The sequence below is a fragment of the Heterodontus francisci genome, unplaced genomic scaffold (genome assembly GCF_036365525.1).
Source record: "Heterodontus francisci isolate sHetFra1 unplaced genomic scaffold, sHetFra1.hap1 HAP1_SCAFFOLD_817, whole genome shotgun sequence".
Classification (NCBI taxonomy): Eukaryota; Metazoa; Chordata; class Chondrichthyes; order Heterodontiformes; family Heterodontidae; genus Heterodontus; species Heterodontus francisci.
In genome coordinates this window covers 1-12,865 of record NW_027141218.1, presented here as the reverse complement: position 1 = coordinate 12,865, position 12,865 = coordinate 1, and the positions used below count along the sequence as shown (strand labels likewise).

At 56.9% G+C, this 12,865-nt stretch overlaps 1 protein-coding gene across 2 annotated transcripts in view; it reads left to right on the top strand.

The window, feature by feature from the left end:
• LOC137362482 (serine/threonine-protein kinase A-Raf-like) overlaps window positions 1-7,142 on the top strand; it is a 280,505-nt gene extending 273,363 nt beyond the window's left edge. Inside the window, exons 16-17 of one of the 2 annotated variants that reach the window (XM_068026861.1) lie at window positions 4,439-4,573; window positions 6,567-7,142. In XM_068026861.1, coding sequence (XP_067882962.1) covers window positions 4,439-4,573; window positions 6,567-6,707 — 276 coding nt within the window. In that variant the 3' untranslated portion in view covers window positions 6,708-7,142. The remainder of the gene's footprint in view (window positions 1-4,438; window positions 4,574-6,566) is intronic. The other variant, XM_068026860.1, reaches the window with a different exon arrangement.
• Window positions 7,143-12,865: the final 5,723 nt, after the last annotated feature.

Here is a 12,865-nt window from a genome sequence, read left to right as displayed (position 1 = left end):
TCACGTTGATTGAGGGGTAAGTATTGCCAATCCCCCCCCCTTTCCCTCGTGGCCGTGGGATCTTTTACACCCACCTGAGAGGGCAGACGGTGGCCTCAGTTTAACAACTCATCCGAAAGACAGTGCCTCTGACATTGCAGCACTCCCTCAGTACTGACCCTGTGACAGTGTGGCACTCCCTCAGTACTGACCCTCCGACAGCGCGGAGCTCCCTCAGTACTGACCCTCCGACAGTGCGGCGCTCCCTCCGTACTGACCCTCCGACAGTGCGGCGCTCCCTCAGTACTGACCCTCCGACAGTGCGGCGCTCCCTCAGCACTGACCCTCCGACAGCGCGGCGCTCCCTCAGTACTGACCCTCCGACAGCGCGGAGCTCCCTCAGTACTGACCCTGCGACAGTGTGGCACTCCCTCAGTACTGACCCTCCGACAGCGCGGAGCTCCCTCAGTACTGACCCTCCGACAGTGCGGCGCTCCCTCAGTACTGACCCTCCGACAGCGCGGTGCTCCCTCAGTACTGACCCTCCGACAGTGCGGTGCTCCCTCAGTACTGACCCTCCGACAGTGCGGCACTCCCTCAGTACTGACCCTCCGACGGTGCGGCGCTCCCTCAGTACTGACCCTCCAACAGTGCGGAACTCCCTCAGTACTGACCCTCTGACAGTGTGGCGCTCCCTCAGTACTGACCCTCCGACAGTGCGGCACTCCCTCAGTACTGACCCTCAGACAGCGCGGAGCTCCCTCAGTACTGACCCTCCGACAGCGCGGAGCTCCCTCAGTACTGACCGACAGTGCGGCAGTCCCTCAGTACTGACCCTCCGACAGTGTGGCGCTCCCTCAGTACTGACCCTCCGACAGTGCGGCACTCCCTCAGTACTGACCCTCCGACAGTGCGGCACTCCCTCAGTACTGACCCTGCGACAGTGCGGCGCTCCCTCAGTACTGACCCTCCGACAGCGCGGAGCTCCCTCAGTACTGACCCTCCGACAGTGCGGAGCTCCCTCAGTACTGACCGACAGTGCGGCACTCCCTCAGTACTGACCCTCCGACAGCGCGGAGCTCCCTCAGTACTGACCGACAGTACGGCAGTCCCTCAGTACTGACCCTCCGACAGCGCGGAGCTCCCTCAGTACTGACCCTCCGACAGAGCTGCGCTCCCTCGGTACTGACCCTCCGACAGTGCGGCGCTCCCTCAGTACTGACCCTCCGACAGTGCAGTTCTCCCTCAGTACTGACCCTCCGACAGTGAGGCGCTCCCTCAGTACTGACCCTCCGACAGTGCGGCGCTCCCTCAGTACTGACCCTCCGACAGTGCAGTTCTCCCTCAGTACTGACCCTCCGACAGTGCGGCGCTCCCTCAGTACTGACTCTCCGACAGTGCGGCACTCCCTCAGTACTGACCCTCCGACAGTGCAGTTCTCCCTCAGTACTGACCCTCCGACAGTGCGGCGCTCCCTCAGTACTGACTCTCCGACAGTGCGGCACTCCCTCAGTACTGACCCTCCGACAGTGCGGTGCTCCCTCAGTGCTGTCCCTCCGACAGTGCATCGCTCCCTCAGTGCTGACCCTCCGACAGTGCGTCGCTCCCTCAGTGCTGACCCTCCGACAGTGCGGCGCTCCCTCAGTGCTGACCCTCCGACAGTGCATCGCTCCCTCAGTGCTGTCCCTCCGACAGTGCATCGCTCCCTCAGTGCTGACCCTCCGACAGTGCGTCGCTCCCTCAGTGCTGACCCTCCGACAGTGCGGCGCTCCCTCAGTACTGACCCTCCGACAGTGCGGCGCTCCCTCAGTACTGACCCTCCGACAGTGCGGCGCTCCCTCAGTACTGACCCTCCGACAGTGCGGCGCTCCCTCAGTACTGACCCTCCGACAGTGCGGCGCTCCCTCAGTACTGACCCTCCGACAGCGCGGAGCTCCCTCAGTACTGACCGACAGTGCGGCAGTCCCTCAGTACTGACCGACAGTGCGGCGCTCCCTCAGTACTGACCCTCCGACAGTGCGGCGCTCCCTCAGTACTGACCCTCCGACAGTGCGGCGCTCCCTCAGTACTGACTCTCCGACAGTGCGGCACTCCCTCAGTACTGACCCTCCGACAGTGCGGCGCTCCCTCAGTACTGACCCTCCGACAGTGCGGCGCTCCCTCAGTACTGACCCTCCGACAGTGCGGCACTCCCTCAGTACTGACCCTCCGACAGTGCGGCACTCCCTCAGTGCTGTCCCTCCGACAGTGCATCGCTCCCTCTGTGCTGACCCTCCGACAGTGCGTCGCTCCCTCAGTACTGATCCTCCGACAGTGCGGCGCTCCCTCCGTGCTGACCCTCCGACAGTGCGGCGCTCCCTCCGTGCTGACCCTCCGACAGTGCGGCGCTCCCTCAATACTGACCCTCCGACAGTGCGGAGCTCCCTCAGTACTGACCCTCCGACAGTGCGGCGCTCCCTCAGCACTGACCCTCCGACAGTGCGGCACTCCCTCAGTACTGACCCTCCGACAGTGCGGCGCTCCCTCAGTACTGACCCTCCGACAGTGCGGAACTCCCTCAGTACTGACCCTCCGACAGTGTGGCGCTCCCTCAGTACTGACCCTCCGACAGTGCGGCACTCCCTCAGTACTGACCCTCCGACAGCGCGGAGCTCCCTCAGTACTGACGCTCCGACAGCGCGGAGCTCCCTCAGTACTGACCGGCAGTGCGGCAGTCCCTCAGTACTGACCCTCCGACAGTGTGGCGCTCCCTCAGTACTGAACCTCCGACAGTGCGGCACTCCCTCAGTACTGACCCTCCGACAGTGCGGCACTCCCTCAGTACTGACCCTCCGACAGTGCGGCGCTCCCTCAGTACTGACCCTCCGACAGCGCGGAGCTCCCTCAGTACTGACCCTCCGACAGTGCGGAGCTCCCTCAGTACTGACCGACAGTGCGGCACTCCCTCAGTACTGACCCTCCGACAGTGCGGCGCTCCCTCAGTACTGACCCTCCGACAGCACGGAGCTCCCTCAGTACTGACCCTCCGACAGTGCGGAGCTCCCTCAGTACTGACCGACAGTGCGGCGCTCCCTCAGTACTGACCGACAGTGCGGCGCTCCCTCAGTACTGACCGACAGTACGGCAGTCCCTCAGTACTGACCCTCCGACAGCGCGGAGCTCCCTCGGTACTGACCCTCCGACAGTGCGGCGCTCCCTCGGTACTGACCCTCCGACAGTGCGGTGCTCCCTCAGTACTGACCCTCCGACAGGGCGGCGCTCCCTCAGTACTGACCCGCCGACAGCGCGGAGCTCCCTCAGTACTGACCCTCCGACAGTGCGGCGCTCCCTTGGTACTGACCCTCCGACAGTGCGGCGCTCCCTCAGTACTGTCCCTCCGACAGTGCGGCGCTCCCTCAGTACTGACTCTCCGACAGTGCGGCGCTCCCTCAGTACTGACCCTCCGACAGTGTGGCGCTCCCTCAGTACTGACCCTCTGACAGTGCGTCGCTCCCTCAGTGCTGACCCTCTGACTGTGCGTCGCTCCCTCAGTGCTGACCCTCCGACAGTGCGTCGCTCCCTCAGTGCTGACCCTCCGACAGTGCGGCGCTCCCTCAGTACTGACCCTCCGACATTGCGGCGCTCCCTCAGTACTGACCCTCCGACAGTGCGGCTCTCCCTCAGTACTGACCCTCCGACATTGCGGCGCTCCCTCAGTACTGACCCTCCGACAGTGCGGTGCTCCCTCAGTACTGACCCTCCGACAGCGCGGAGCTCCCTCAGTACTGACCCTCCGACAGGGCGGCGCTCCCTCAGTACTGACCCTCCGACAGCGCGGCGCTCCCTCAGTACTGACCCTCCGACAGTGCGGCGCTCCCTCAGTACTGACCCTCCGACAGTGCGGCTCTCCCTCAGTACTGACCCTCCGACAGTGCGGCTCTCCCTCAGTACTGACCCTCCGACAGTGCGGAGCTCCCTCAGTACTGACCCTCCGACAGTGCGGCGCTCCCTCAGTACTGACCCTCCGACAGTGCCGCGCTCCCTCACTACTGGCACGGGGCGTGTCGGCCTGGATTATGGGGCTTGAGTCTGTGGAGTGGGGACTGGAACCCACAGTCTTCTGACTCCGAGGCGAGAGGGCTGCTCCCTGAGCCAGTGGAGGGAGTCAGTGATTGATCAGGAACCTGGGGAAGGGAATCCATGACAGGAAGAGCGTTCGTGAAAGGCCAGATGCCCGGGGAGCAGAGCGGGTGACGGACCAGGAACCAAGGAGGAGTCAGTGATGGGCCAGGATCCTGGGGAGGAGAGTAGGTGACGGACCAGAAACCGGGGAGGGTGTCAGTGACGGACCGGGTGCCTGGCGCAAGAGCCCACAGTTAGTGGAGCCTCTGTGCCCTTGACAACGGGGAGGGTGCTAAAAGGTTGCCAGTGGCAGGACTGAGAGTTGAGTGGGGGCATAAACTCAGTCCCTCTCTTGCAGATTATCTTCATGGTTGGCCGTGGGTACCTGACCCCTGACCTCAGCAAGGTGTACCGCAACTGTCCGAAGGCGATGAAGCGGCTGATTGTGGACTGTATAAAAGTGAAACGGGATGAGCGCCCCCTGTTTATACAGGTAAATGCTTGCCCGACTCATTCACGCGCATTTAGGAGTCTACATGGCCGCGCGTTGCGCAGTGGGGAGGCTCGAGGGGCCGAATGGCCGACACTGCTCCTAATTCATATGCCCCACACCGAGCAGAAAGATCCCTCCCCTCCTCCCACGTCGGGGGTTCCCACACCGAGCAGCTGCCGTTGGTTCGGGGATCGAAGGCCCGTCCTCTTGACCCGTCGGGCGATGGCGAGCGTGCGTCCCTCGCAGTTTCTGCTGTTACGCTCACAGGGTGAGGTGGAATAGGAGGGGTGGGAGGCTCGGGCAGAGCATAAATGCCAGCACGGAGCGGTTGGGCCGAATGGCCTGTTTCTGCGCCGCGGCCTCGACGTAATTTGAGTAGGTTGGTGTACGTCGGGTGAGGACCAGGTCAGGCTCAGCTGCTACCCACCTGGGCAGGCATTTTATGATGGGCACCGGTTTAAGCCAGTCGCCTCAAAGCAGGTTCACATCAGCTATACGATCAGGGCAGCACCCGCAGAGCCTGTACACCATCAGGAAAGCAGGGGGTAAATATCCATATTTGACATTAAAAGTCTTACATCTGTGGGCACTGCCATTATAAAGCCCGATGTCCACTGTTGTGACCAGGTGAGGAAGGGGTCTGAGGCTCCCCTTTTTCTCCTCCTCTGATTCGACCCCAACAGGGTTTATATTTTAAACACAGTGATTTAACTTACCACCTCAGTGAGCATTTCCTCCTGCTGCTGTAATATATAATTGTAAATGAACCAGTCAGACAGGTTTTCTTGAGTTTAAACAAGAAAGATGTAAATTTATTAACCTTATCACTCTAAACCGGTTAAAATTACTGAAATACGCAGCGCATTCATGCTCCAATTCATATGAGAGGCACGCACTCTCACACACAAATAGATACAGAGGGGAAAACACAGAGTTGGGAGGTTAGAGTAGAGTCCTTCATAACAATGAAATTTATATATAGAAGTGTAGTCCCGGTGGTCCTTAGTTGAAATTGAACTCTTGAAGTCCTCGCTGGGCCACGTGCACAATTCGGGCTTGCTTCTCTGGTTCTGGAAGGCTGAAGAGAGGCTTTATCCATCTTCTTTTGCTGACCGTGAGGATCTGCAGATTTTAGGGATAGCTGCAGCCAAGGCTCCCCTGGGACTTTGCTGGAGAGGGCGAGAGAGGGAGGTGCTTCCTATTGGAGTTCAGTTACTGTCACCTTTCTCTGGCACAATTCACAAACTCTCAGAGTTACACAGGTGGTCACGTCATGTGGCCACCTCTTTGTTTGAAACAGCACCTTCTGGGAGGTCGTTTGAAATTCAAGGCTGTTCATACACACATGGGGTGGGATGGGGTCGGTGGCGGGCTGTTGGCTCTTGCAAAGTCAATGGGTGTCGATGGCTTTTGACGACCAACATTGACAAAACCATTCTCGGTAATTGAATCAAAGAGCACCCCCATTGTTCTGGTTAGACTGGGCAATCACCTCTGACTCCCAGCCGGCCTTTGGCGCCTCATATGCAAATTGTGTGTGGCCATCCTAGCTGCTCTTTAAAAGTTATTTGTAATAATGTCTAGTAAAACGTCTCGGACAAAGTTCCAAACGACGTAATTAATGTTTTCAATTCGGCGTGTGGGATTTCTGCCACACCACCTTTATAATGGGCAGCGCCTATGTAAACACGTCACGCTGTAATTACACCCTCCCGCCAGTGGTGGCACTGTAGCAATTCCTGGCTCCTCAGCCTGTGCTGGGCAAAAGCACCTCTCCTGCTGTCAGTTCTGCTTCTGCTGTTGCCAGATTGCCATGAGTTTTGCTGTTTAGCTATAGACAATAAATCAAAGCATTTTAATAGAGCTTAGGGCAGACTGAACCAGGGTCGTGCGCGAGTTTAACGTAAATGTTTAAAAGGGGACGCTTCTCTTTTTTTTTTGTTTGTTTCCGTCCTGCGTGTTTGAGTGCCTCCTAATTCCTCCAACCCTGCAGATACTGGCTTCCATCGAGATGCTACAGCACGCCCTCCCAAAGATCGAGCGGAGTGCCTCCGAGCCCTCGCTGCACCGGGCCGTGCAGGCCGAGGACGTCAACCCCTTTGTGCTGACCACGTCGCGGCTCATGCCTTCGTAAGACCGTGACCCGCCGGCCTCATCACCGCTGCCGCCGCCTCCTCTCCTCGGCAGGGGCGCAGTGGGGGGGACTGCTCTCGACGTACGGCGCAGCCTCACCCGGAGAATATTTTCTTTCGCTTGAGAAATGTTTCCGCCTCAGAACCTCACACGTGTAAATTTTCTGATCAGTGACGATGGACGTGGGGACCAGACATCAGCGTGCGTGTCAGACCGCTGCCCCTGAAGGCGGTTTCAGGAGCGCCTTTATATATAATTATTTCTTTAAATTTTCCTTGATTTGGCAAAGACGCAGCCATCCTTTCGCGAGGAAACCCAGCCTCCGAGCTGTCCGATGGAAGGTACCTTGACGGGGTGGGAACTCTTAGCCTGTAGCTGGAGATATGGTGGGAAGGGTGAAGGCGTTGGTGGCTGGGGGCCGGGGGGGTGGGGTGGGGGATCTCTTAAACCACTGCTGTGTTTCAGCCCTGGGACTGTGCTCGCTGGGGCCACGTGTGCTGGGCTTTGAGACTCGGCCTGTGGTTGTGGCCAGTTTCTGGCTCACTGAATTCCTGCCTGGGGATTTGCTTTAGGCCCTGGCGTTTCCTTAAATGGAATGCCCCGTCATCCTGCATATCGACTGGCTGGCAGGTCCAGGTACACCCGGGATCTCCTGACATCGGGCTCCAGGTACACCCGGGATCTCCTGAAATCGGGGTCCAGGCACACCCGGGATCTCCTGAAATCGGGGTCCAGGCACACCCGGGATCTCCTGAAATCGGGGTCCAGGTACACCCGGGATCTCCTGAATCAGGGGTCCAGGTACACCCGGGATCTCCTGACATCGGGGTCCAGGCACACCCGGGATCTCCTGAAATCGGGCTCCAGGTAGACCCGGGATCTCCTGACATCGGGGTCCAGGCACACCCGGGATCTCCTGAAATCGGGGTCCAGGCACACCCGGGATCTCCTGAAATCGGGGTCCAGGCACACCCGGGATCTCCTGAAATCGGGGTCCAGGCACACCCGGGATCTCCTGAAATCGGGGTCCAGGTACACCCGGGATCTCCTGAAATAGGGTTCCAGGTACACCCGGGATCTCCTGAATCAGGGGTCCAGGTACACCCGGGATCTCCTGACATCGGGGTCCAGGTACACCCGGGATCTCCTGAACCAGGGGTCCAGGTACACCCGGGATCTCCTGAACCAGGCGTCCAGGTACACCCGGGATCTCCTGACATCGGGGTCCAGGTACACCCGGGATCTCCTGAACCAGGGGTCCAGGTACACCCGGGATCTCCTGACATCGGGGTCCAGGTTCACCCGGGATCTCCTGAACCAGGGTTCCAGGTACACCCGGGATCTCCTGACATCGGGGTCCAGGTTCACCCGGGATCTCCTGAACCAGGGGTCCAGGTACACCCGGGATCTCCTGACATCGGGGTCCAGGTACACCCGGGATCTCCTGACATCGGGGTCCAGGTACACCCGGGATCTCCTGACATCGGGCTCCAGGTACACCCGGGATCTCCTGAACCAGGGGTCCAGGTACACCCGGGATCTCCTGACATCGGGCTCCAGGTACACCCGGGATCTCCTGAACCAGGGGTCCAGGTACACCCGGGATCTCCTGACATCGGGGTCCAGGTACACCCGGGATCTCCTGACATCGGGCTCCAGGTACACCCGGGATCTCCTGAACCAGGGGTCCAGGTACCTCAGGGTGTGATCTGTCGAGCCTGGGGTACTCCTGAGGGCTGCCCTCTGCAGCTCTCCTGTGCCTGGTGTTGAAAGCGCTTGATTCCACAGCAGAAGCAGGGACTCTATCCCCTATCCCCGCGCAGCAGGTAATGTCTCTTCAAACATGGGGACTTGGCTTGAAAATGCCCCGGCAGTTTATTTTTTATCATGGGTCAGTTTGGATAACAATTTTCTCGTTCCCGATTGTTGGGAATTAAAAAAAAAACTATTTTAAAGTTAATGGTTGAAGCAGCACGAACGTTCCTGTATGTCTGCGGCCTGTCTCATTCCACAGCAAACACTGGTACCAGCCTAACCAACAGGTGCTGGGTGACTCGAGGCAGGCAGCTGGACCCAGGGCTGGCATCCAGCTGCCTGGCTTGACTGTTCATTTTCACTTATTCTCGCTATTTTTCTTGCGTAGTGCACACTTCGAGCATCAGCTGTCAGTGACAAACACTCCCAGGACAGGTACAGCACGGGGGGTTAGATACAGAGTAAAGCTCCCTCTACACTGTCCCCATCAAACACACCCAGGACAGGTACAGCACGGGGGGTTAGATACAGAGTAAAGCTCCCTCTACACTGTCCCCATCAAACACTCCCAGGACAGGTACAGTACGGGGGTTAGATACAGAGTAAAGCTCCCTCTACACTGTCCCCATCAAACACTCCCAGGACAGGTACAGTATGGGGGGGTTAGATACAGAGTAAAGCTCCCTCTACACTGTCCCCATCAAACACTCCCAGGACAGGTACAGTACGGGGGTTAGATACAGAGTAAAGCTCCCTCTACACTGTCCCCCATCAAACACTCCCAGGACAGGGACAGCACGGGGGTTAGATACAGAGTAAAGCTCCCTCTACACTGTCCCCATCAAACACTCCCAGGACAGGTACAGTACGGGGGTTAGATACAGAGTAAAGCTCCCTCTACACTGTCCCCCATCAAACACTCCCCAGGACAGGTACAGTACGGGGGTTAGATACAGAGTAAAGCTCCCTCTACACTGTCCCCCATCAAACACTCCCCAGGACAGGTACAGTACGGGGGTTAGATACAGAGTAAAGCTCCCTCTACACTGTCCCCATCAAACACTCCCAGGACAGGTACAGTACGGGGGTTAGATACAGAGTAAAGCTCCCTCTACACTGTCCCCATCAAACACTCCCAGGACAGGTACAGCACGGGGTTAGATACAGAGTAAAGCTCCCTCTACACTGTCCCCATCAAACACTCCCAGGACAGGTACAGTACGGGGGTTAGATACAGAGTAAAGCTCCCTCTCCACTGTCCCCATCAAACACTCCCAGGACAGGTACAGCACGGGGTTAGATACAGAGTAAAGCTCCCTCTACACTGTCCCCCATCAAACACTCCCAGGACAGGTACAGTACGGGGGTTAGATACAGAGTAAAGCTCCCTCTACACTGTCCCCATCAAACACTCCCAGGACAGGTACAGTACGGGGGTTAGATACAGAGTAAAGCTCCCTCTACACTGTCCCCATCAAACACTCCCAGGACAGGTACAGTACGGGGGTTAGATACAGAGTAAAGCTCCCTCTACACTGTCCCCCATCAAACACTCCCAGGACAGGGACAGCACGGGGGTTAGATACAGAGTAAAGCTCCCTCTACACTGTCCCCCATCAAACACTCCCCAGGACAGGTACAGCACAGAGGTTTGATACAGAGTAAAGCTCCCTCTACACTGTCCCCATCAAACACTCCCAGGACAGGTACAGCACGGGGGTTAGATACAGAGTAAAGCTCCCTCTACACTGTCCCCATCAAACACTCCCCAGGACAGGTACAGCACGGGGGTTAGATACAGAGTAAAGCTCCCTCTCCACTGTCCCCATCAAACACTCCCCAGGACAGGTACAGCACGGGGGTTAGATACAGAGTAAAGCTCCCTCTACACTGTCCCCATCAAACACTCAAAAGAATAAGTTCATTAGCGATAGTCAGCACGGTTTTGTGAAAGGTAGGTCGTGCCTCACAAACCTTATTGAGTTTTCGAGAAGGTGACCAAACAGGTGGATGAGGGTAAAGCCGTGGATGTGGTGTATATGGATTTCAGTAAGGCGTTTGATAAGGTTCCCCATGGTAGGCTATTGCAGAAAATACGGAGGTATGGGGTTGAAGGTGATTTAGAGCTTTGGATCAGAAATTGGCTAGCTGAAAGAAGACAGAGGGTGGTGGTTGATGGCAAATGTTCATCCTGGAGTTTAGTTACTAGTGGTGGACCGCAAGGATCTGTTTTGGGGCCACTGCTGTTTGTCATTTTCATAAATGACCTGGAAGAGGGTGTAGAAGGGTGGGTTAGTAAATTTGCGGATGACACTAAGGTCGGTGGAGTTGTGGATAGTGCCGAAGGATGTTGTAGGGTACAGAGGGACATAGATAGGCTGCAGAGCTGGGCTGAGAGATGGCAAATGGAGTTTAATGCGGAAAAGTGCGAGGTGATTCACTTTGGAAGGAGTAACAGGAATGCAGAGTACTGGGCTAATGGGAAGATTCTTGGTAGTGTAGATGAACAGAGAGATCTTGGTGTCCAGGTGCATAAATCCCTGAAGGTTGCTACCCAGGTTAATAGGGCTGTTAAGAAGGCATATGGTGGGTTAGCTTTTATTAGTAGGGGGATTGAGTTTCGGAGCCACGAGGTCATGCTGCAGCTGTACAAAACTCTGGTGAGACCGCACCTGGAGTATTGCGTGCAGTTCTGGTCACCGCATTATAGGAAGGATGTGGAAGCTAAGGAAAGGGTGCAGAGGAGATTTACTAGGATGTTGCCTGGTATGGAGGGAAGGTCTTACGAGGAAAGGCTGAGGGACTTGAGGTTGTTTTCGTTGGAGAGAAGGAGGAGGCGAGGTGACTTAATAGAGACATATAAGTTAATCAGAGGGTTAGATAGGGTGGATAGTGAGAGTCTTTTTTCTCGGATGGTGATGGCAAACACGAGGGGACAGAGCTTTAAGTTGAGGGGTGATAGATATAGGACAGATGTCAGAGGTAGTTTCTTTACTCAGAGAGTAGTAGGGACGTGGAACGCCCTGCCTGCAACAGTAGTAGACTCGCCAACTTTAAGGGCATTTAAGTGGTCATTGGATAGACATATGGATGAAAATGGAATAGTGTAGGTCAGATGGTTTCACAGGTCGGCGCAACATCGAGGGCCGAAGGGCCTGTACTGCGCTGTAATGTTCTAATTCTAACTCCCAGGACAGGTACAGCACGGGGGTTTGATACAGAGTAAAGCTCCCTCTGCACTGTCCCCATCAAACACCCCCAGGACAGGTACAGTACGGGGGTTAGATACAGAGTAAAGCTCAAAAAAAAACGGGGGTGAGATACAGAGTAGAGCTCCCTCTACACTGTCCCCATCAAACACTCCCAGGACAGGTACAGTACGGGGGTTAGATACGGAGTAAAGCTCCCTCTACACTGTCCCCATCAAACACCCCCAGGACAGGTACAGTACGGGGGTTAGATACAGAGTAAAGCTCAAAAAAAAACGGGGGTGAGATACAGAGTAGAGCTCCCTCTACACTGTCCCCATCAAACACTCCCAGGACAGGTACAGTACGGGGGTTAGATACAGAGTAAAGCTCCCTCTACACTGTCCCCATCAAACACTCCCAGGACAGTTACAGCACGGGGGTTAGATACAGAGTAAAGCTCCCTCTACACTGTCCCATCAAACACTCCCAGGTCGGGTACAGCACGGGGGTTAGATACAGAGTAAAGTTCCCTCTACATTGTCCCCATCAAACACTCCCCAGGGCAGGTACAGCACAGGGGTTAGATGCAGAGCAAAGTTCCCTCTACACTGTCCCCATTCTGCCTGCTACCATTCCCATTAACCAGCTCGCATTCTTAAAGGAGGAGAGAGGCGGAGATCTTCAGAGTGGGGCCCCGGGTCGGGTTTGGGTTGGCTGTTGTCGGGTCGGGTTTTAATTTTACACCCGAGTCAGGCTTTATCGTGGGCTGGAGGCCTCACCGGCGGTGGTGGGACCAAGGGCGTGGGGGAGGGGTGGGGGTGGGCGAGGATGCACACGTGGCCAGAGTTGGAGGAGCACAGAGATCGCGGAGGGCGGTAAGTCGTGTCCTCGGGCTGAAGGCAAGTGACTACACCGACAGGGAGGAATCAAGTGACAGCGCAGTCTCTGCTTTCCGCGGCTCTGCGTCGCGACTGGCAGCAGTGAACGGCACAGCTCGGTGAGGACGAACCCGTCGGTAAGTTAAAGACAACAATTCAGGACGGAGCGGGCTTCCGCCGTGGCCACTTTTGGCCTTTCCGCTTGCGGCCCAAGCAATTTTTTTTGTTGTTGTTGTTGGATTGGATTCTCCGAGCTGCCCGCCCATTTGAGCGGCTGAAATGATGGCGAGAGTTGGCATCCCATCGTGAGGAAGCTGTGCAAACTGAAAATTCAA